The 22,946-nt window shown below is 44.7% G+C and overlaps 1 protein-coding gene across 8 annotated transcripts in view; it reads left to right on the top strand.

Annotated features, from left to right (window-relative positions):
• BMX (BMX non-receptor tyrosine kinase) overlaps positions 1-22,946 on the top strand; it is a 55,993-nt gene that overhangs the window by 23,768 nt on the left and 9,279 nt on the right. For 7 of the 8 annotated variants that reach the window (XM_041740229.1, XM_041740225.1, XM_041740224.1 and 4 more), the window contains exons 7-16: positions 1,803-1,978; positions 5,063-5,134; positions 5,799-5,852; positions 9,113-9,167; positions 10,382-10,461; positions 12,681-12,808; positions 14,467-14,541; positions 15,144-15,315; positions 18,955-19,171; positions 19,951-20,015. In XM_041740229.1, the coding sequence (XP_041596163.1) occupies positions 1,803-1,978; positions 5,063-5,134; positions 5,799-5,852; positions 9,113-9,167; positions 10,382-10,461; positions 12,681-12,808; positions 14,467-14,541; positions 15,144-15,315; positions 18,955-19,171; positions 19,951-20,015 (1,094 nt within the window). The remainder of the gene's footprint in view (positions 1-1,802; positions 1,979-5,062; positions 5,135-5,798; positions 5,853-9,112; positions 9,168-10,381; positions 10,462-12,680; positions 12,809-14,466; positions 14,542-15,143; positions 15,316-18,954; positions 19,172-19,950; positions 20,016-22,946) is intronic. The other variant, XM_041740226.1, reaches the window with a different exon arrangement.

Below are 22,946 nucleotides of genomic sequence, written 5' to 3' on the forward strand. Positions count from 1 at the left end.
CAGAATAAGCAAATTTACAGGGACAAAAGGTTGATTAGTGGTTGCCCAGGGCCAAGACGGGAATGGGTGATGGTTGACGGTCACAGGAGCCTTACGGGAGTGATGGCAATGTGCTCAGACTGGATTGTGGTGATGGTTGCCCAACTTGATAAATTTACCAGACTTCGCTGAATTCTACACTGACAAAGGGTCAATTTTATGGTACGCAAATTATAGCCCAATAAAATTTGTTTTAAGTAAATCTGCGCGCAGAGGATAATATAGGAGCCAGAAACCATTGCATCTAATCTCTGGCAAGGAATTCTTTGGGAAATGTGCTGAAAATTATCAGTCAGGCAAATCAGTGGCTGAGGGTTCCTAAGGCTGTTTTGATTGTAAGCTGCCCTAAGGGATCAGGGATCAGAGTATCATGAAAACATGTTTTCCTTTGTTTTGCTTTTTTACCAGAACATTCAGTAGAGGACTTACTTTGCGGAGCTGAGGAAATTTAAAAATCCACTTTCTAGCCGTTCCGTTCAGATTTCCGTTTAGGGAACTTTCCACAGCATTTATTTCTGGACAGAACCACCACATACCTCACAAATAGCAGTGTCCTGCATAACGAAAATTTCCAGGACGTCAATCCCTGCAAAAAAGTAAAACTACAAGCATGAAAAGTTAAATTCAGAGCTTATATATTTTTACAGGAATTTTTAGAAAGAAAGAAAGAAAGAAAGAAAGAAAGAAGAAAGAAAGAAGGAAGGAAGAAAGAAAGAAAGAAAGAAAGAAAGAAAGAAAGAAAGAAAGAAAGAAAGAAAGAAAGAAAGAAAGAGAGAAACAGAACATCACAGAACCCCAGGGGTACCATCCTGTTCCTTTTTGATCACTACATCCCACTGAGGGCAATCACTAGCCTGACTTATACCATCGAAGATTACTTGCTCGATTTTGGCCTTTAGAAAAATGGAATCATAAGGTATATAGTCATTTGTCATCTAACTTCCTATGAGATTGACCCACACTTCAGTGTGTGGTTGTCATTTACTCCCATCGCCATGTAGAAGGATTCCACTGGGTGACTATACCACTGTATCCGTTCTGTTGCTGCTGTGACAAATTGCCACAAATTTAGTGACTCAAAGCAACACAGGTCCATTCTCTTGAAGTTCTCAAGGTCAGAAGTCTAATATAAAATGGGTCCACACAGCTGTATTCCTTCTGGAGGCTTTGGGGGGGGGGCTTGGAATCTATCTCCTTGCCTTCTCCAGCTTCTAGAAGCAACTTATATTCTTTGGTTTCTGGCCGCCTCCTCTATCTTCAGAGCCCAAAGCGTAGCACCTTACGTTTAGTATAAAATATGTTTCTTATTTTATCCTTTAAGTGGGCATTTAGGTCGTTTCCAGTTTGTATCCAATTGAAATAATTCTGCTATAAACATCCTTTTACATGTCTTTTGATTTCACTGTTGAGTGTGCATGTAGACTTTCTGGACCATAGGCTACGTGCACGCCCAACTTTAGTAGATTCTGGGAACAGCTCTTCAGTGTGGTTATAGACTCCCTACTCCCACCGGTGAAGTGTGAGAGCTCTAGTTGCTCCAGATCTTTGCCAATACTTAGTATTGATTTCCCTTGATGCCTGTGTCTTTCTTTTTCTTTTCTTTTTTCTTTATTTCTCTTTCCTTTCCTTTCCTTCCTTCCTTCCTTCCTTCCTTCCTTCCTTCCTTCCTTCCTTCGAGCTGATGCACTTGGCCTGTCAGCTCCCAGTAGGTGAATCTGTGCCTCACTGTGATATATTAAAATAAAATCTCTTGTCCTCCAAAGCTGAAGATTCCTCGAGCAGTTCCTATTTTCAAAATGAATGAACCATCTTCAAGCACCACTGTGGCCCCGTATGACAGCGACTCAAAGAAAAACTACGGCTCCCAGCTAAATGCCAACATGCAGCATTTTCCAAGAGAAGACTGCCCTGACTGGTGGCAAGTAGGAAAACCGAAAAGGTAAACTTCGACTCTGAGTCGGGCTGCCCCGCACGTGGGGAGGCATCCCCCACCCCCCTGACCTTGGACCTCAGCCTCCGGGCTGTCCACGCAGCCGCAGCTGACACAGGGCTGTCCCCTCAGAAAAGCCTCAGTGCCTGAGCCAGGAGCCCGGGCAAGCAGCGGCCCCCCTGGGACTCAACAGCACAGACTTGCCATTTAGATGATGTGCTCTATGATCTTATGCATCTAATTCCCACCTCTTTCTCTCCCCCTTGCCCCCTAATAACCCTACATGCCAGAGCTCAGAAGCTTTAATATATCTCCTTCACCTGAGACCATTGGGGGGAGGGGGGCTTACTTTTGTACCGAGCTTACAGGTGACAAGTAACCCTCCCAGCGAGGCCTCGGCTGCCTTCTCAGGATGGGCTCCTTCACCTCTCCCGACATGATCAGTCTTCTCACTGATCAGTTTTTTTTTTTTTTAAGCCAAAAGATGCTGCCGAAAGCCAGAATCAAAACTGCCATGAAGGCAGGACCTAAACTGTGTATCTCTCCAGGGTCTGGGGCCGGCTTGGCCCCGTGCCTGATGCTCACCAGAGATTGAGCTGAATCGCAAGATAACAACAGAGGAAGGGACAAGTGACTATCCTTCCTTATTCGCTGCCCCAGACTTCCTCCCCATCCCCTTGTTCACTGACATCTCCTCACTCAGGGCACTGGGCCTGGGGGGCTGTCTTTTCCCCCAGTGGATGCAGAGCATCTCTCTGACTCCCCCAGGCATCCCCTTTCTTTGTTTTGTTCTTTCCATCCTCATCGTTTTTACCTAAAGCAAATGCCTCACTGTACCGAGGATACAGCCACAGGGCCACACAGAACTTGAAAGAGTGTTGAGTGTATTCTTGTTGTTGCTTCCGGCATAACAAATTGTGGCACTTTTCATTTCAAAATGGAGCTAGAATCCAAGTATTAATCTATACCTGGTGCCTGGGGGGACATGTCACAATTATTTGCCTGCCAATCCAGTGTTCTTGTGGAAGGAGACCCTTAATAGATGCAGGTCTTAGGAGGATGGGTGTCATGCCAGCTTTGTGTCAGGTCCCCTCTCTACCGGAAGCCCCAGGGAGTCATTGACAAAAATGCACGGCGATTGCTAGATCCTGTCTTTATTGAAAATGTTGGCTTTTTTTCATCATGGATTTTTTTTTAAAGATTTTATTTATCTATTCATAGAGACAGAGAGAGAGAGAGGCAGACACAGGCAGAGGGAGAAGCAGGCATCATACAGAGAGCCTGATGTGGGACTCAATCCAGGGTCTCCAGGATCACGCCCTGGGTTGCAGGCAGCGCTAAACCGCTGCGCCACCAGGGCTGCCCCATCATGGATTTTTTGCATTAATTTTTACAGAAAAAAATCTCATTAAAATGATATTTACCTTGACCACTGAGTTTTTCTGACGCCCCTCCTTAGATTTTGCACCCAAGATTCAGTCCCAACTTTGGATTTTCCCCTAGAACTCGAGAAAGCTAGTTATCTGAACAAAAGAATTGATGAATCACTTAGCATGAGTAGCATTACGTCAGTGAGTGATGATAATTGCTAAAAGGTCTTTGTGGATTGAATTTTTAAAACACAGTCGTGATTCTCAGCTCACGTAAGTAGATAATACTTCTTATCAATTATCCTCACTTGAGGTGCTTTGTAATTCTTTTTCTGAGTAGGAAAATGATGCATGCTTCCATTAAAGCATTCAAATATTGCAGAATATTCAGGGTACGTTCTTCTAGAATGTTTTCTATGCACATGCTACCATGTATAGAGAATGAAAAAGTCAGATTCTCACCACATAGTCTTCTGCGCCACTCGCTCCCTTTACTTCACATCTTGGATATTTTTTTTCCCATTTAAACACATGAGGAGGATACACTTAAGTTTTAATGTGAACAAATATTGAGTGATGGTAAAATATAACATACGTCTTGCCATCAGTCATTTTTAAATGTAGAGTTCAGAGGTGTTAGGTACCTTCACACTGTTGGGCAAGCTCCTCAGTTATTTTTTTAAGATTTTATTTATTTATTCATGAGAGACAGAGAGAGAGGCAGAGACACAGGCAGAGGGAGAAGCAGGCTGCTTGCGGGGAGCCCGATGTGGGACTCGATCCCAGGACTCCAGGATCACGTCCTGGGCTAAAGGCAGGCGCTAAACCTCTGAGCAGCCCAGGGATCCCATGGTTATTTTGAATGTCTACGCAGTGTCCCATTATGTGGCTAAACCTAAGAGATGCACTATTGAAGGACAGTCTCTGCCTTCTTTAAAGACAACACAAAGGCTAAGCAGACTGCTTAGCATTTTAAAATACGAGTTTTCTTATGAAAAGATGAAGCAAAAAAAGCCATGCTAGGAGTGAGTGAGGCTCCTTGGAAGGCCCTGCAGTGTTGAGGGCTTTCTCCGGGCATTCCTTGAAATGGAGCCAGAGAAGCATTTCCTTGTTAGGGAAGCTTGTCACTATGAAGGGTGGTTTTGAAAAAGATCCTGAGATATGAAGGCAAGCAGGAAATAGGCCCTCCACTCCAAACAAAACAGCCTTTTGGACTTGGAGAGGTAGGCCCTTCCTCATGCTCTGCTTGGCACCCAAAACGGAAGAGGGAAAATGACGGGTGGCAGAGGGGTGATGAAGATCCTGCGGATCCATCGGCGTCCACATGGAGTTAAAAGTTCAGTATTTTCCAGACTTTTATTTATTTTTTTTCCCGGACTTTTAATTGCAACAGCTACGAGGAAAAGAACATGTTAAAATATATAAGTGACCGGATGCTTGCATATCGACCAGAGAATCAGGGCAAATCCGGTGGAGATGATCTACTAATCCCACGTTGCTATTCACAGGTCTCTTGTTTAGGAACACGGACAAGCTACCACTTGTCATCGGGGTCCCTGCCAGGACGAAAATGCAAAAATAACTCATTAGCTTGAATTCCCAAACCAAGTGAAATGTGCCGGTCAAAATGTTCAATGAAGCTAAAAGATATCTAACACAACTATCTTTGTCCTTGAACATTTACAAATAATCAGAAGCGTACAAAATGTATCTTTTGTCGTAGCAGTGACGATTTCGCGGGCAGTAACCAGAGGGAAAGGACTGGTGTCAATCACAGCACCTCAAAGATGTCATGGTAAGTCAATGCACACTCCTTTATGGCTAGGGTTTGCTTCCATTTGCAGGAAAACTAACCAAATTTGCAATCATTTCACAACTGGACTTCACGTTGAAGGTGAAGGCAAGCCAAAACAATTCATGTAGTTGGCCTCTCTGATCCCTTCAGTTGATCTGAATCGATGACTCGTGGGTTACAGTTTTCTTCACGGTGATAGTTCCTGTCCATCATTCACGACACGCACTGGTGTTAGCATGAACAGGAGCATACCTGGCTCGGCCTCTCTAGCAGGAGGAAAACCCACCGAGAGTCCAGTACCTCTTCTCTAAGAATTGCTCTATACCCAAGCCGAATTTTTTTTGAACCTCATACTACAGCTGCTCCCGAAAGCACTCATCTATTTCATGAGCCTGCTCTTCCAAAAGAGTCAAACAAATCCGTGTTCCTGGGGGCCTCCTGTAGCAAAGAGCCATTTTCTCATTAAACCGGGCACGAACTCAACTTGTGAGTCATTCTCTCTTCACTTTGCAGATACCCTCCCAAGTGCAAAGAGGGAACCCTGACAGTCTAAATTTTATTTACGGGGGTGAAAGCAGGGTGGGATTTTTGACATTGCACCGCTAGGTGATTGCATTATTTCTTGGTGGTTGTTTGCATTCGTATCGTTTCCTCTCTTCTTAAGGGGATTTCCTGAGTCCAGTTCATCTGAAGAAGAGGAAAACCTGGAAGACTATGAGTGAGTTTGAAAGTCCTCTGTGTTCCTCTAAAACTAACATAGATGCTTCCATTCCATTCTTCCCTGAAGGCATTAGAGCAGATGCCTCAGACTTGCCCGGGAGGCTGTATTTACGTGGGTAAAGTCATGTGAGCTTCTGGGCCATTTGTCTGGATGACGGGTTGTTACTAAGGGAAATGTTTTTCTTCAATCTGGATTATCTAAGTTGGCTGTACATATTCACTGGATTTATCATATACCTGGTGTCCCCTTCACTTTGTCTTCACGGATGCAGCATATGACATTTCTGCCAATTATTTCTTCCCAGGAGGTTTCTAACCAGGGTGATGTTTGAAGGCTCTTCTTAGCACCGAGTCCCATTTTTGAAGTTATTCATGATGCAGTCAGCAAGGTAGCACAACTGAGACTTGAATGTGACAGTATTTATATTGAGAGAGTCCTACTTCTAGGGTGACCTCATCATTTAGCATCCAGATTAGGACATTTGACACAGAGAGAGAGAGTGAGAGAGAGAGAGAGCGCTATTAAATATTGCACCTGGACACCAGGCATAAACTAGACTGTTCTGGGTGAATAGAAATGTATGATCACCCTAACTGTACTGGGACAGGTTAGCCTGAGGGGCCCTTAAGGTCTTTTCCAAAATCTAAGACTGTCTTCTACAAATAGGGACAAATAAGTCTCCTGAACTTTATTTAAAATTGGCACTCCTTAGAGGTGGGAGTGATGCATCTCCCGGACACCTGCTCCCCGGTGGTGGCCAACTCTCTTGAACACCAGGATTACACACATTTTCAGTTGTGTGTTTGTATGAGCGCTGTCACTGATATATTGCCTCTAGGTACAATGAGAGGTTTTATAAGTACATGTCACTGTTTTGCCTCTTGGGCTTACCTCTAACCCAGCTCGGCCCTAGGCGTTGGTGCCACATTATGAAAGACGTGATGTATGCCCCACCCCTCCATTAGCATGGCCTTTTCACCGCCTTCTAGCACTTGATCCCTACCTTCTGCCCCAACATCCACCTGCAGGAAAGCCTCTGATGGAATAATTCAAACTAAGACATAAAAGACTGAGAAACACCAGCATAAAAATGATCCAAAGATAATAGCACTTTGACGGATGACAAAGACTTAAACCCATGGGAGTGAACTTCGAATTGTACATGTCAGCCTTTAACATTTTGATGAGTTGGAAGTCTTTCTTTGGTTTGGAAAGCCCAGATCTGACCACATGGAGAGTCTCTATCTCCAGCATTTCTAAATTCAAATAGTGCATGAGAGGTGTGCTTTGGGGAAATGATCAGAAGAGACCTACTCTCTTCAAAGTCAAAGAGATGCCTAAGGACAATCAGAAGCTGAGGTCTGTGTGACCCTGGGCTCAGCCTCTCACACCGTGCTTGGTGGCCCTGGCTTCTTCCTTTATCCGGGGCACTGAAGCATTTCTTTGGTGGCCAGAACTCCACGGGCAATTCTACTCTTGCTCTCTTGAAGGCTGAGGCACGGAAGCTTCGATGGAAAGTCATATCTTAGGACCAGGCTTAAGGCTCAGCTGCTCGGACACTGATGAGCTGAAATCTTTTTTAAAACAGAGCCTAAATAAATAAATAAAACAGAGCCAGACCTCAGCAAAATTATGACACGAGCAAAGTGGGGGGGGGGGCGCTTATTCACAATCTCACCTTGCTTCTCCAGGCCTCTCTCCTGATCCCCGATCATCTCTTTCTCCTATCTCCCATAGGCACATATCCTGGATCACATTCCCCGAGGAATCTTTGGATTAGCTATGATTAGCTTAAAATATTAACTAAGAAGAAAATGATCAGTTCATACCTCAAGGATTAATTATATCGTATCTGTACAGGTAGAATTAGAAGAGACTGTTAAACTTACCAAATTCAACTCTCAACTTCATTTTGTAAATGGGTAATTCCAAGGTCAAAAGAGGCTAAGTGGCTTGTCCAAAGCTGTACAACTACTTATTAGGAAGTTATGTCTAGATTCCAGACCTCCAGGCTGACTGGTGGCTCTTTCTACCTCACTGGCCTGCCCAGCAGCTGACACCCCCCGCCCCCGCCACGTCCCACCTAACACATCCTCACCCTTGGGTTCTTCTTTCCTCCTCGGATATTATTCTCTAGCCAGAGGGTCCTTGTAAGCCCCCAAACCCATGCTCCATCCCCCCTCACACCGTGTTCATTTCCCTAGTGTGACATTCTGGCCAAAACCAAAAGACTACACACATTGTTGATCTCACATGAGAAACAACTCTGTGGCCTGCTGAGCTCTACATACAAAGTAAGATGTTATGCTCTCGGCTAATGTAGTGAAAAAGGCAATACTTAAAGATTACACCTGGGGGCACCTGGAGGGCTCAGTTGGTTAAGCGTCTGCCTTCAGCTCAGGTCATGATCTCGGGGTCCTGGGAACCAGCCCTGTGTTGGGCTCCCTGCTCAGTAGGGAGTCTGCTTCTCCCTTTGCCTTTGTGCTTGCTCTCTCTCTCTCTCTCTCCCCCCCCCTCAAGTAAATGAATAAAATCTTTTTTAAATTTATTTATTCATGAGAGACACACAGAGAGAGGCAGGGAGCCCAACGTGGCACTCGATCCCGGGTCTCCAGGATGAGGCCCCGGGCTGAAGGCGGCGCTAAACCGCTGAGCCACCCGGGCTGCCCAAATCTTTAAAAAAAAGAAAATATTACACCTGGCTGTCCCATGCCATCTCTTTCTCAGGTGGCTTAATATTACTGGCTTAATATAACCACAGAGGCTTATCTACTGCAAATCAAAAACATTTGCTTTGAAACTAGATGCTATAAAGTGTCCTTCTATCAGATTATTAAAAGAAAAATATAGGGTTGAAAGACAGGAACTAAAAAAAAAAAAAGGAAAAGAAAGACAGGAACTCTCATCTATGGCAACCCCAACTTTCCCACTGGAACATTCTTCATTGGTCTAATCTCCGGCTCTCCCTCCAAACAGTGGCACATAGAACTTAGGCACCTGCCAGAAGGAGGCCAAAGGTTCTTAAGTGCCAGCCTGTGTGAGAACACAGAGACGCAGGCCCTACCCCAGAATCATGCTCAGGTGGTGGAGAATACGGGGAATCCGTATTTTTGAAGAGCCCCCTGGGGGGATTCTCCGGGGCGGTGAGGTGTGGAAATCCCTGATGGAGGCCGATGCCTCCGGATTAGAAAGCTGGGTGATGAGTCACGCCGCTCAACACCCTCAAGTGGCAAACATGCAATTCTTTCTCGTTGCAGCTGGTTTGCAGGTAACATCTCCAGGTCACAGTCTGAGCAGTTACTGAGACAAAAGGTAAGTCGCCTGGTCTTCAACGCAGCCTCTGAGAACCCGTCGCCGGGCGCAGAGGGCACGGGGCTTACTTCTGGCGGAGACCCCCCGGGTGTCCTTAGGGCGTCAGGCGTCCAGCCCCTGGCTTACAGGCCCTGCGCACGTAGCCACTTCCTCTGGCTTTCCTTATCTCCTGCTGGGTCGTCAGCCACTTCCACGTCTAGCGGTTTGAAACAAGATTTATGGTTTCTCACCAGTGTGCCAAGCGGGTGCCTCCGTTCCGCCCGTGGGGCTGGCGTGGGCCTCCTCACGGCGTGGTGAGCCCAGGCAGCGGGACACAGCGCAAGGCCCGCAGGTCGCTCCACGCACTTAACATTTCTGCTTTTGTCCTGCCTGCTAACGTCCTATGAGCCAGAGCAAGCCCCGAGGCCCAGCTCGGACTCAGTGGGGGGGATGGCACAGGGCAAGAACAGAGGCATGATTTCTGGGGGGCCGGGGGAGGGAGCATCCTTGTAACAGTCCAGCTCCACCGGCCCTTCTCAGTAGCACCTAAAGCGGAGTCCAGCGGCTGTAACAGGGCCTAGATTTTGTTACTAAATTGGCACAGAATTACCAGAAGCAAACTCTTTCCAACCTGCAAAACTGGTGCTTTGATATAGTTCGACCTAATAAAGCACGCCAGTGGTTTCTTTGAGGGGTACTCATGAGAATGCGATGACGCCACCCCCTAACTCTGAATCTTGTCACATTGTCACGTGCCTATGGGTTACTGTCTGCCCCTCCCGATTCTGGATCTGCTTGGAATTAGCCCAAGTCATCAAGAAAGACAAGCTGGGCATGGAACTCTAACAAATGATTTGTTCTGCACCTTTGGTTTTCTAATGCCTTCTCGGGTATTATATTCCACGGCGGTGGGTGGTTTTAAATGTTATTTCTGCAAGATTAAAACATCAGGCTTGCACAAACACCAAGCAGAGCAAACCATCGGGGAGGGTTAGAAGCTAAGTGGGGAGGAAGAGTCGAGGCACACGGGGTACGTCTCTAAAGGAAGAGAGCGAGCAGAGGAGGAAAGCTGCCCCGTGGGTCCCCTTCTGTGCCAGCTGTTGGGTGACCTGGGCCGTCAATGACGTTCCAAGTGGGTCTGAAAGATCCACTTCCCTACCACCTACCAGGAAAAATAGTTTTCAAGAATAACGAAAAGGTTTTCTGTTCCTTCCCCTCTTTTCTTTCCTTTCCAGGGAAAAGAAGGTGCGTTTATGGTCCGAAATTCCCGCCAGGTGGGAATGTACACAGTGTCTTTATTTAGCAAGGCTATGAAGTGAGTATCACACGGATTTCCTTCTCCTCTCTTGTGCATGTTCTCTGGATATGCTGGCCATCGAGTCCCATTTGGGGATAAGACACCATCTTTAACCTCTGGCATCGTGGATCAAAGTATTTCTATTGAATGCAACTGTTTGTAGTTGCCTTGTCCACTCGGCCTCTACTCTGAGAGCTTGTTCCCTGGGGGGGTCCTCTTCTGCACATCCCGGGCAGCAGGGGGGTGCACCGCCCGCCTCAGTACACACCTGTTAAAGGAATCTCGGGCTGTTCCCCTGGACTCAGTCCTATGCCTAGAAAGAGAGAAAAAGAGCAACGGAGCCTGTCCACTCTTGGCCTTAGCCACCTGCTGAGCTGAGAAACCCACCCCAGGCTCTGGTTTTTTAGCCAGTGTCTCCAGTAGGGGACAGAGCTAGCAGAGAGTCGAATCAGTGTATCTGTGTTCCGCAGAAAGCTTCTTTCCAGGGTGCTGTCTTCTCTTTGTGGTTAAGAGCTCTGGCTTGAAGCTGCTCCTCGGGGTCCCACTCCCGACTCTACCATTTCAAGGCTCTATGTCCCCGACCTCTGTGCCTCAGCATCCCCCTCTGAAAAGGAAAAATAACAATGACGACTATGTTCTATGGATGAAGTGAATTAATTCACGTGTTGGATCACAAGGGTGCCCGGCACAGAGTGAGCACTTCATGCATGAATAGCAGTTACTATTATAGTTGTTGCTGTTTTAAAGATTTTATTTATTTATTCACGAGAGACACGGAGAGAGGCAGAGACACAGGCAGAAGCAGGCCCTGCAGTTTCAGCCAAACCTGATACCAGAAGTCTTCCAAGTCAAGATCCTTGACCCCAGATTTATTTTTGAAGGTGGCCAGGTAGAAAAAAAGCAGCAAATAGCTAAGGAATCAAATGAAAATAATCCAAATTAATGAACACGGAAGCTTTCTTTTTATGAAACATCATCCATGGGCTTGAATGAATTGCATGCTGAGACCAAGAGCAAAGTAGCCACTTGCAACAAGAAAGCACCCCTTTTCCTTTTTATAGTTGCAATTTTAACCAGGCTGGCATTACAGCAACAATTCATCAACAGTTTCTTATGCGCCAAGCATAGTGCAAATTGCTATATATAAAATTGCATCTGATCTTCGTAACACCCAAATGAGGGTTGCCAACAAGCAGTGGAAGGGGATGCAAAGCCCAGCTTTTTTTTTTTTTAAGATTTTATTTATTTATTCATGAGAGACACAGAGAGAGAGAGAGGCAGAGGAGAAGCAGACTCCCTGCAGGGAGCCCGATGTGGGACTTTTTCCCCCCCGGACTCTGGGGTCACGCCCGAGCCGAAGACAGATGCTCAACCACTGAGCCACCCAGGAGTCCCAAAGCCCAGCTCTTGATTAGAGTACGGCTCTGATATCTAAGACAGGCGGGTGTATTATTCCTCATTAGCCCAAATCAATGTGCTTCAATCACCACTATTTTCCAAAAGTAGAACAACAGGAAAAACATGTTTTATGTGGAAAAGGTACAAGTTCATAAGAGGAATTAAAGGGTATCCCCACCCATTTCATCTTGCACGCACCACTCCCAAAAGAGCCTCCTACCCATGCTCTGGATGAGAACACCCACAGCCTAATCACCGTTGTCTCCCACAATTTAATCTTCATTATTATCCTAAAAGAGAATTGGTGTTCAGAATAATGATCTTTAAGAACTGCAAGGCTCTCGATCATCAAAGGAAGATTCCAGAGAGGAACAGTGCAGAAAGTTGGGATTTTATTGTACATGAATTCTGTATGTGTACAAAAGATGCGTTGAGTTCAGAGAGGAGCTCTCTTCCGTAATTACCCATTGTCATGGATAGCTCTAGAAAAACATCACATGTCCAGAAACCCTCTGACTTCCCTCTCCAAAATTTGCGAATGCATCTGAATTATCATTTAACCATTGTTTGATCAAACTTCAATTGATAATCAAAAATATTCTAGGGGCCCCTGGGTGGCTCAGTCAGTTAAGGATCTACCTTCGGCTCAGGTCATGATCTCAGGGTCCTGGGATCGAGCCCCACATCAGGCTTCCCGCTCAGCAGTGAGCCTGCTTCTCCCTCTGCCTCTGCCCCCCCCCCCTTCGATTGTGCTCTCTCTCTCTCCCTCTCTCAAAATAAATAAAATCTAAAAAAAAAAAAAAAAAAAAAACATTCTAACATTCTTTCTTCCTTACCAGTGATAAAAAAGGAACCGTCAAGCATTACCATGTGCATACGAATGCCGAGAACAAATTGTACCTGGCGGAAAACTACTGTTTTGATTCTATCCCCAAGCTTATTCACTATCATCAACACAATTCAGCAGGTAATTTTTTTCAATTTTTCTTTTTATGGGTCCTTGTTGATAAGTATCAATTTTCTCAGGTATCACTGATCCTCCTAATAGTCTTAATATTATTGGGAACCATGAAAATAGGAATAAAAATGCTCTCAAGTCACACACCTGCTGTGATTTTTAGCCTACATTTCCCTGGAATATGACACTCTGCACTCTAAAATGCCAGAAAAATGAAATTGAGTAAGTTAGCGGCTTAGGAATGGAGATTCTCGTTATAAAAATATTTGCAGTCTTTTTCGGCCTAGAGAAATAAGTTGATTACAAAATTCAAACATTATAGAAACGTTTATCATTGGAGAGAGGACCCCGTAGACAATTTGGGGTCTATTCCAATAGAATCTTTTGGTCTGCTGATACTAACACTATTTATTATAGATATGAATGAGTTATATATGTGTATGTATGCACACTATGTTTTTTGGGGTTTTTTGGTTTATTTTTTTTTTACACGTTATGTTTTTACAGAGATCAGATCCTTCCCCACACACACTGCTTTTTCAGCTTGCTTTCTCTGCTCAACATGTCTTAGTGGTCTTTCCATGCACATACATATCGCTCATGGTCTGTTTAACAGCTGCATAGAATTCTACAGTAGAATTACTCCGAAATGTATTCACCCAACCCTGGATTGATTAGCGGTTGCATCGCATACAGTATTTTCACATCATGATCGATATTTCAATGTACAGGCCTGTACACCTAGCTCTGTGCATCCGTATGAGTGTTTCTGTAGCCAGATTCCCTACAAGTGGAATTTCTTTTTTGTTGTTGTTGTTGAGAATTTATTTTTTTTTTAGATTTTATTTATTTATTCATGAGAGACACACAGAGAGAGAGGCAGAGACACAGGCCGAGGGAGAAGCAGGCCCCACACAGGGAGCCCGACGTGGGACCCGATCCCGGGACCCCAAGATCACGCCCCAGGCCAAAGGCAGGTGCCAAACCACTGAGCAACCCAGGGATCCCTGACTTGAGCGTTTAATGCAACTTAGTAATAGGTTTGATTTTTAAAAATTGAGTGCTTTGCTTTTTATTTTGTGCCCTTCTGTACTATTTGGATTTTTTTAACCAAATGATTGAGCTATATGTATATGTATATAAATATAGGACTATAAAAAGCAGAGCAAAAATGGGAAAACTATTATTTATTTATTTATTTTTAAAGATTTTATTTATTCATTCATGAGAGACACACAGAGAAAGAGAGAGGCAGAGACACAGGCAGAGGGAGAAGCAGGCCCCACGCAGGGAGCCCGATGCAGGACTCGATCCCGGGACCCCAGGATCACACCCCAGGCCAAAAGCAGGCGCCAAACCGCCAAGCCACCCAAGGATCCCCGGGAAAACTTTTTAAATGAAAGATTCCATCGAGCAACTTATTTGATGGGATTTTTAAAAAATCACATAAAGATGTTTTACTCTTCTAATTTTTGCTTTACATTGAGTTAGTCAAGTCAAGCAAATCAATACAGCTACAGGATGAACATGGTCAGAATGGACCTGCTCTCTCCATCACCACATCCTGAACTCTGTACTTTTCTAGCTACTCTGGCAAGAGCGCAAACAGAGGGGTGATGTAATGTGATGTGATACGATGTGATGATATGGTGCTGATTCCATTGCAGGCATGATCACACGACTCCGCCACCCTGTGTCGACCAAGGCCAACAAGGTTCCCACCTCCGTGTCCTTGGGAAGTGGTATGGACAAACACCTGGGCTCTTAAACTCCATTTCCCACCATTTTTGGTTTAAATTTTTTATATATAATATATATATTATATATATAAATTATAGTTTTATTATTATATATAAATTTATATATATATATACACATATATATATTTGCCATTGCCTGTCCTTTCTTCTTCTGGGGTTCTGTGCCTATTCAGGGGAGGCAGTGTTCAACCTTGTGTATTTAGGATAATGACATCCGCCCAGATCACAGTTTAGTTTGCTTTATTAAAAAAACTCTAATGATTATTTTACCAAGCTAAGAGCATCGAGCACACTTTCACACCAGGTATTTCCAAGCTGCCTCTAGTTGGCAAAGTGCCCTAAGCCTTTTGTCAAGAACTCTGGCTGCTTCAAGAAGAGTATTGTCCTGTTGGCATTATCGTGTGGTCAGAGAGGTCATATAAGACTGCCTCACGAAGGGTTTTTTGAGGCGATCAACTTAAAATCAAAAGTCTTGCTGTTCTTCATATTGTCAATATGAAACTCACTGGAGAAGTCCCTTGGGAAGCTGTGAGCCCCAAAGCCTTCCATTCTCATCCTGAAGAGTGTCTATATTGCCTCATTAGGAATATGGGAACTGAAGAGAGAAGAGATTACCCTCCTGAAGGAGCTGGGGAGTGGTCAGTTTGGAGTAGTCCATCTGGGCAAGTGGAAGGGCCAGTATGATGTTGCCATTAAGATGATCAAGGAGGGCTCCATGTCCGAAGATGAATTCTTCCAGGAGGCTCAGACCATGATGTAAGTTTCTTCTGAGGAATGGCAGTTTGGCCCTTACCGTGGGGGTGGGGCATTCACGCTAACTGGCCTGTCCCCAACATTTGCAAGGCCTAGAGCAAGAGTCCGCATACGGCAGGTATTACTTAGAAGCTGTAAAGCAAGCTCACACACTGGTGAATAAAATCAGTTCTATGCTCCCACTTTAAAGGGTAGACCTCTGTACCAACCTCAGAGGCCATATTCCAGTTTAGAATTCCCAAGACTCTTTAGGGAAACCAGCTTCTGGCACATGTCAGCCCTCGACCACCAACTCTACCCCTTGCCTTTCTCTTCCCACCCCAGCTCTGCCCTGCACTGTACTCAGTACTCAAGTGCATACATGGCATTCAGTACCTCCAAGCTCCCTCTGTGTCTCCAACAGACAGCTGTCTATCAGCTAAGGATCTTGGTTAGGGGTAGGCACGCCAATAGCATGGTTCACTCTTAGGGGGACTGGCCCAGGACGAGTCCACACAGTCCTGGAAGAGGCCTCAGGACTCCGTGGACAGGGGATTCCAGAGTCCTGGTACCCCAAGGGTGATCAAGAAAAAGGGATGCATGGGTGCTGAGTAGGTATGCCCTGGCCCTTCGGGGAGGTGCGTGGTGGGATGAGGAACAGAGTGGGGCTGTGGAAAGTACATGCCCAAGGGCAGGAGCCTCTAGGGGCCAGAACTAAGGCAAGACTGAAAACTAATGCCCTATGGACAATATCCTTCTCCTTCCTGGAACCAGTCTCACAGAACCCCTTTCTCACCCTACTTCTTTCCTCACCGGATAAATGAAGATGCGCTTCCTAACGGGCCTTAGCTCCAAACAGATGTGTTCTTTTTCTCTTTGAGCTGGCTCGCTCGCATGCTCTCTCTCTCTATCTCTATCTCTATCTCTATCTCTCCCCCTCCCGCCCCCCGCTCTTACATGGAGCACCCAGGTGTGCCTGAGACTCTCCTGCTCTAGCACGGAAAGGCCTGTGATCCAGGAACCCCTCAGTCCCAGGCAAACTGGGACAGCTGGTCGTCCTGCCTTTAGGGAACTGATCAACATGATACGAAGAACAGTGCCACAGCAGGATTTTGATCAAAGACAGTTGAGATCACGAAGCCTAGCCTGCTGAAGAGTAAGGGCCCTTTAAAAAAATTTTAAACACTTATGTGGCATTTACAGGTATCTCTCTGAGCACTTTATAAATATTAATGCATTCAGCCCTCCTAAGAAGGCTGCAAGGGATGTACCATTGTTATCTTTGTTTTATAGGAAGCTGAAGCACAGAAATGTTAAATAATGGGTCCAAGGTCACCATGCTAATAAAAGTAGCAGAGCAGAGATGCAAACCCAGGCAGATATTCCAGTGTCCACTTCCTTAGTCATTCTCTCATGAAGACCAAAGGTACCAGGACAGTCAGAACTATCACTTTGACCACAATTGCAGAACTGTCTGGAAGCAGAGGTACCATGTGAAGATAAGCCTTTGGCAAGGGCTGGCTTCACGGGCCACCTGCACCACCTTGAGGGCCGCCACATTTAGAAGGGCTCTGCACTTGGTTTACTGCTGTGATGTCCCCATCTTGAGATTCTCTATTTTTTTAAAGATTTATTTATTTGAGAGAGAGAGAGAGAGCATTCGAGTGGGGGGAGGGACAGAGAGAAAGGGAGAGAGAATCCTAAGCAGACTCCCTGCTGAGCATGGAGCCTGACACAGGGCTCGATCTCATGACCCTGAGCTGAAATCAAGTCAGACACTCACTGACTGAGCCACCCTGACCCCACACCATTTTGAAATTCTGAATAATCCTTAAATAAAGATTTTCATTTCATACCTGGTCCCTGCAAATTATGTAGCCTGTCCTGCCTTTGGCAATTATACTGTCTTAAAACTGGGGAGGAGGCCCATGATGTCCTCCTTTTGTAGGACACAAAAATCTAGGGGAAACTCCTTTAGGTTTATAGTGTAACCCGTGTCATAGTGTACCTTTAAAACATAGTTTTTGCTACTAGATGGCTGGTAATCACGCAGAATCATGAAAAGTCATTAACAAATCACCTAGTCATAAAGAAGGAGGTCAAACTGTACCTTAAGAGGACAATGCTACCGCTCAGCTGATGGCCAATTTGAGGCCTATCGTGTGGGCAGTATCAGTTGCCATGGTGTCCCCACCATGGGGCCCCTGGTCAGTGACTGAATTTGTTCACAGAACAGTTTTCATTGGGTGAGGGACCTTTGTCCCACCACTAGCCACCCACCCCCCGTAGGGAGCAATGCTGAGTTCCAGGCCGTTCTCTAAAAGAGCTGAAAGGAGGCATGACAGAGCTCATAGATAGCCTTGAGCAACCTGATAAGGCATGTCCCTAAACCAAGAAGGAAGAAAAGAACTACTCAAATAGTTATAACTGGGGCACCTGGGTGGCTCCGTGGATGAGCATCTACCTGTGGCTCAGGTCGTGATCCCAGGGTCCTGAGATCCAGTCCTGCATCAGGTTCCCTGCATGGAGCCTGCTTCTCCCTCTGCCTGTGTCTCGGCCTCTCTCTCTGTGTCTCTCATGAAAAAAAATAAATAAAATCTTAAAAAAAAAATAAAAAATAATAAACAGTTGTAACTATAGAGAATATTTAATAAATGCTCATAAAAAAAATTCTAAAATCAACATGTTGGCTTTAGGTTTACTTTAAACACCTGAACATTAAAGAATTAGCCTGTACATTGATCAACTACATGGACAAGCGGATGAGCAGCGTAACGGCTGAGCGTCTATATGTCATCACCTACCAGAAGGGCTGTGTCATATCATTACTATTTTCTAAATTAATTATTGAAAGATAACGTGAGGTGCCTGGGTAGCTCAGTCGGTTAAGCGTTGGACCCGTGATTTCAGCTCAGGTCAGGATCTCGGGGTCATGGTATGAAGCCCCACATAGGCCTCCGAGTGGAGAGTTTGCTTGAGATTCTCTCTCATTCTCCCTGGGCCCCTTCCTCAACTTGCGTGTGCTCTTTCTCAAATAAATAAATCTTAAAAGAAAAAGAAAGATAATGTAACAATAATGTGAAACAAATTAAAAAAAAAAAAGAGAGAACTCATGGCTAATCTCACTTCCCTAATATGGCAACTATTTTCATTTTTCCTGCACCCTTCACATTCTGATGCAACTGTGTGTTTTGTTTTGTTTTGTTTTTGAGAATAAAAGTGCTTGGACTTCAAAACTTAGAAAGTTAAATGCTTTAGAGTGGAAGTGATTGCCCTCAGTGTGTGGCTCCCTCCACATCAGGCATGGAGGTTCTCTAGATGCCGGGAGACTCAATGAGATTTTTGGGGCAACAGACCCCTGTTCTGCTGGTTCTCTGTGGGAAAGGTGCACAGAGCACCCACAACTGGTAACTTGCTACTGGGGGTGTTGATGTTGTCTAAGAGGCAGATTTTTTTCTTTTTTTTCTTTTTTTCTTTTTTTTGCTTTCAAAGGCTAATGGTCCCAGAATAAAATGCACCACGTTTTCCTCTCTTTCTTTGTTCAAGTAGAAGGTCGGGGCGGGATTAAAACAAGCAAAAATGTGAGAGTAATTGTTTTTCAGGACATCTGGAAACCAGAGTGTGCAAATTCAGTAGTGAACTCTGCCAATCTGTCATTTCCAGGAAACTCAGCCATCCGAAGCTGGTGAAATTCTATGGGGTGTGCTCCAAGAGATACCCCATATACATAGTGACTGAGTATATCACCAATGGCTGCTTGCTGAATTACCTGAAGAGTCACGGGAAGGGGCTGGAGGTGTCCCAGCTCTTGGAAATGTGCTACGACGTGTGTGAAGGCATGGCCTTCTTGGAGAGCCACCAGTTCATACACAGGGACCTGGTAAGCAGAGCCGCTGGGGGCAAGCAAGCAGCGCAGCGTCCCCACCTGCAGTGACGGGGTCCTTGGGAGGGACATCAGGGGCAGCGCTTCGCTCTTCCCGTGCCCACCTGTGACGTGCTCAAGCACATGACATTGTGTGATGAAAACCGCAATTGCAAAGTAAGAGATTGGGAGGAGCGGCAGTCAGGATGCAGGTGGCCGTGTCCTGGTAGGAGGGAGAACAGGTGAAAGGGAGAGACCTTGGTCAGTGTCGGCGTCTCACCAGCATTAGGTGCCAGGTGGCCTCTGCCCCAAGAGGGCTCAGTGCTGGAGCGGCCTGGGAAACCCAAAAGGGGAAGAAGGCGACATCTGCGCTGTCTTTGGCCCCTGGGGGGGGGGGGCGTGGGCAGGGCCTGGCTGGGTGGGAGGTGCTGTTTATCTTTAGGGGTCCCCTTGAGTTCCCGAAGGCAGGCTGCCATCCCGCCAGGCCAGGGCGGCGAAGGAACCTTCTGGAAATAACGCTTCCCTTCTTGCCCACGAGCTGAGGCTCTGTGTTTAATGCGTAACGTCCTTGGGGCTGTTTGGCCGGGTGGGTGCGTGCGTGAAGATACGCAGGGGAGCACGCCTTCGCCCCGAAAGCTGGAGAACTGCCAAGAAGAAAGTGCCTCGACATCTGGGGGTGCAATTGGCAATGTCAGGTTCCGTGAGGACTCCGCCAGCGGGAAGGAAGACGCTGGATTCTGGCGTCCGGAGATTCCGGGCCACTCCGACCACGTGGGGATTCTGTTTTTCTTCCAAAGGCGGCTCGGAACTGCTTGGTAGACAGCGACCTCTCGGTGAAAGTGTCGGACTTCGGAATGACCAGGTAAGCCACCGGGCGGCGACGCGGTGACACGTGGTTGCCCACCAGTGTGAACTGAACCACAGGACTTCTTTGGAAATAAGGCCCACATGAGGCAAACTAACATTGTACAACTAGCAGATTCATGAATCACATGTATAATATACAAGCATATATAAATAGAAGTATATGAAATATATAGGACTATATATAAATATATAATTATATATAAAATTTATATGCAAATTTTTGAGATATACATGATTATATATTTAGTTATATAATATAATTTATATTAAATTATAAGGGATCCCTGGGTGGCGCAGTGGTTTGGCGCTTGCCTTTGGCCCAGGGCGCGATCCTGGAGACCCGGGATCGAATCCCACATCAGGCTCCCGGTGCATGGAGCCTGCTTCTCCCTCTGCCTATGTCTCTGCCTCTCTCTCTCTCTCTCTGTGACTATCATAAATAAATAAAAATTTAAAAAAAATTTTAAAAAATGACTTTTATGATATATAATTATAATAATTATATGATTTTAATTATAAGATTTTTATAATTTTTAATGATATATAATAATATAATTTTATTAGATTATAATAAAATTATATATAAAAGTATATTTTTATATACAAGATTTTTATATAGAATTTTATATATAATTATAAAGTATAAAATAAATACTAATAAATAAAAATATTATAAAGTATAAAATAAACACTAGTAAATAAATATTCAGATGTAATGTATTATAGCCAGATTATTGGCATAAACACATTTTTTTGTATGTATTTTAACTCAATCAGGGTTCCTTCAGCCCTTTCTGTATCCTTGTTAATATTCATTCAAATAGGCATAGCGCTAACACTAGGAAAGTTTTCACTGTCATGTCATTAACTATTCTGTATAACCAAGTAAGGCATGAAAGTACACTTTGAGATTCTGTTACTTGGCACTTTATCATTTAGAGAAATTATTTTATGATAGCACTTTAAAGACATCTTCCATTATCTTTATTATGGATCTTCAGAGGCACTTTTCCTGGTTTTACAGAGGAAACAAAGATGCACACTTTGGCCTTTCCATTCAGCATTTACCGATCACCTACATAATGCCGAGACCCCATGGGAGATCCTGATATGGACAGCATAGTCCCTGCCCTCAGAATCATCAGCTTAGTCCAGAGGGCAAGTAGATATCAACATTGAGACAAAATGCAGCTAGAAAGTTGTGTCAATTCAACCTAAACTCACACAATTCTGAGGAGGAATAGTATAGCTTCAAAGAAGTGTGAAGAGTGGACTAAGCCTACCTCTATATTTAGTGTACCCAGCCCTAAAACACCATAAGAGGATCTGTTTTTTTTTTTAAGTTTTTTTATTTTTTTTTAGTAAGCTCTACACTCAGTATGAGCCTCAAACTCACTACCCTGAGATCACGAGTCACATGCGCCTCCAGCTGAGCCAGCCAGGTGTTCCAGCAGGATCTGTTTTTGAAGTCTTCTCCAAAATTCAATACTGAGAAGTGCTTCTCTTCTGGGACACCTCAACATGGTCGAGATGTCCCATTAGCTGTGTGCTACTTGCCGTCCCTCCAGCCGCCGTACACTAAGCCTCCTCCACCGATTCTCCAAATGTGTAGCTCTCCGAGTGAGAGAAAGCACTGCGTACAGCTTCATAGGGCAAGGAGAAGCTCCTAGGACAGGGAAACTGATCCCCACCTGCTCTCATAGTGGGAATACTGGCTGGTATGCTGGCATCCAGGGAATATACTTGTCAAGTTCTTTGAGGCTGAGAAAAAGGGAGACATGAGGTCTTGCTCTGAATAAGGAATCCTGGAGGCATGGCACAGGCCCTGTTGCTCATGAAGTCCTGTGCTGCCACCATTCAGAAGCCTGTGACTTCACTTGAGCCTGATGATTCAAAGGAAAGTTTAAGCCATGAGCAGAACCCAGTGCCAGGGGAGTTTCTGGGTGTCTTGTGGTGTCTAGAGCTGCTGAGGGGGTCTGGGAAGGGAAGTATGGAAAGTGCTTTATGTAATCCCATGAAAGTGTACTTTATTATTGCTATTAGTATTCCTATTCTATTCATAATATAGTCATAAATTAAATATTAATATAGTATTCACATAATATTAATATTGTTAATATTTCAAAGAATGATTTTCAAAACCAGATTTTTCTGACATTTTAAATTATAGTATATACCTCTAACACATTTTCGGTATGTAAAGTTTTCCCATGAAGTACATCCAAAATTTCAGTTTCCATATCTTTCATTTTCCTTTTTTAAAAAAGAAATGATTCATTTTATTATTGTTCATTTTATTCATTTAAAAAAGAAATTATTCACTTTTATTATTCATTTTAGAGGGAGAGAGAGCCAGAGCGAGTGGGGGAAGGGCAGATGGAGAGGGAGAGAGAATCCCAAGTGGGCTCCCGCGGAGCACAGAGCCAGCTGTGGGGCTGGATCCCATCACCCTGAGATCATGACCTGAGCCGAAACCAGGAATTGGGCGCTTGACCAACTGAGCTACCAGGCGCCCCTCATTTTCCTTTTTTCTTAAGAGTCCTTATTTATTTGCTTTTTTCTAGGCAAATATATGAGGTTCCCCTCTATTAGTTATAGAACTAAGAGATAGATGCTTCTTGTGAGAAATATAGCAAGAGCATAGAAGGTAAAGAGTAGAATCTGCCTTGCCTTCCCCTTATTTTCAGCAGTAGGAGTAACTACTGCTAACACATTTGACAGATGTCCTTTCATACCTCATTCCGAAGTATACCCAATCATATACACAAATATCTGCATTTATCGTTTGTTTCCACAAAGACAGATGAAGGGGATTAAGAGTACACTCGCTTTGAAGAGCCCCGAGTAATATATGAAGGTGTCAGATCACTATATTGTACACCTGAACCTAATGCCACACTGTATATTAACTATACCGGAATTAAAA

This window comes from Vulpes lagopus, chromosome X (assembly GCF_018345385.1).
Source record: "Vulpes lagopus strain Blue_001 chromosome X, ASM1834538v1, whole genome shotgun sequence".
Taxonomy (NCBI): domain Eukaryota; kingdom Metazoa; phylum Chordata; class Mammalia; order Carnivora; family Canidae; genus Vulpes; species Vulpes lagopus.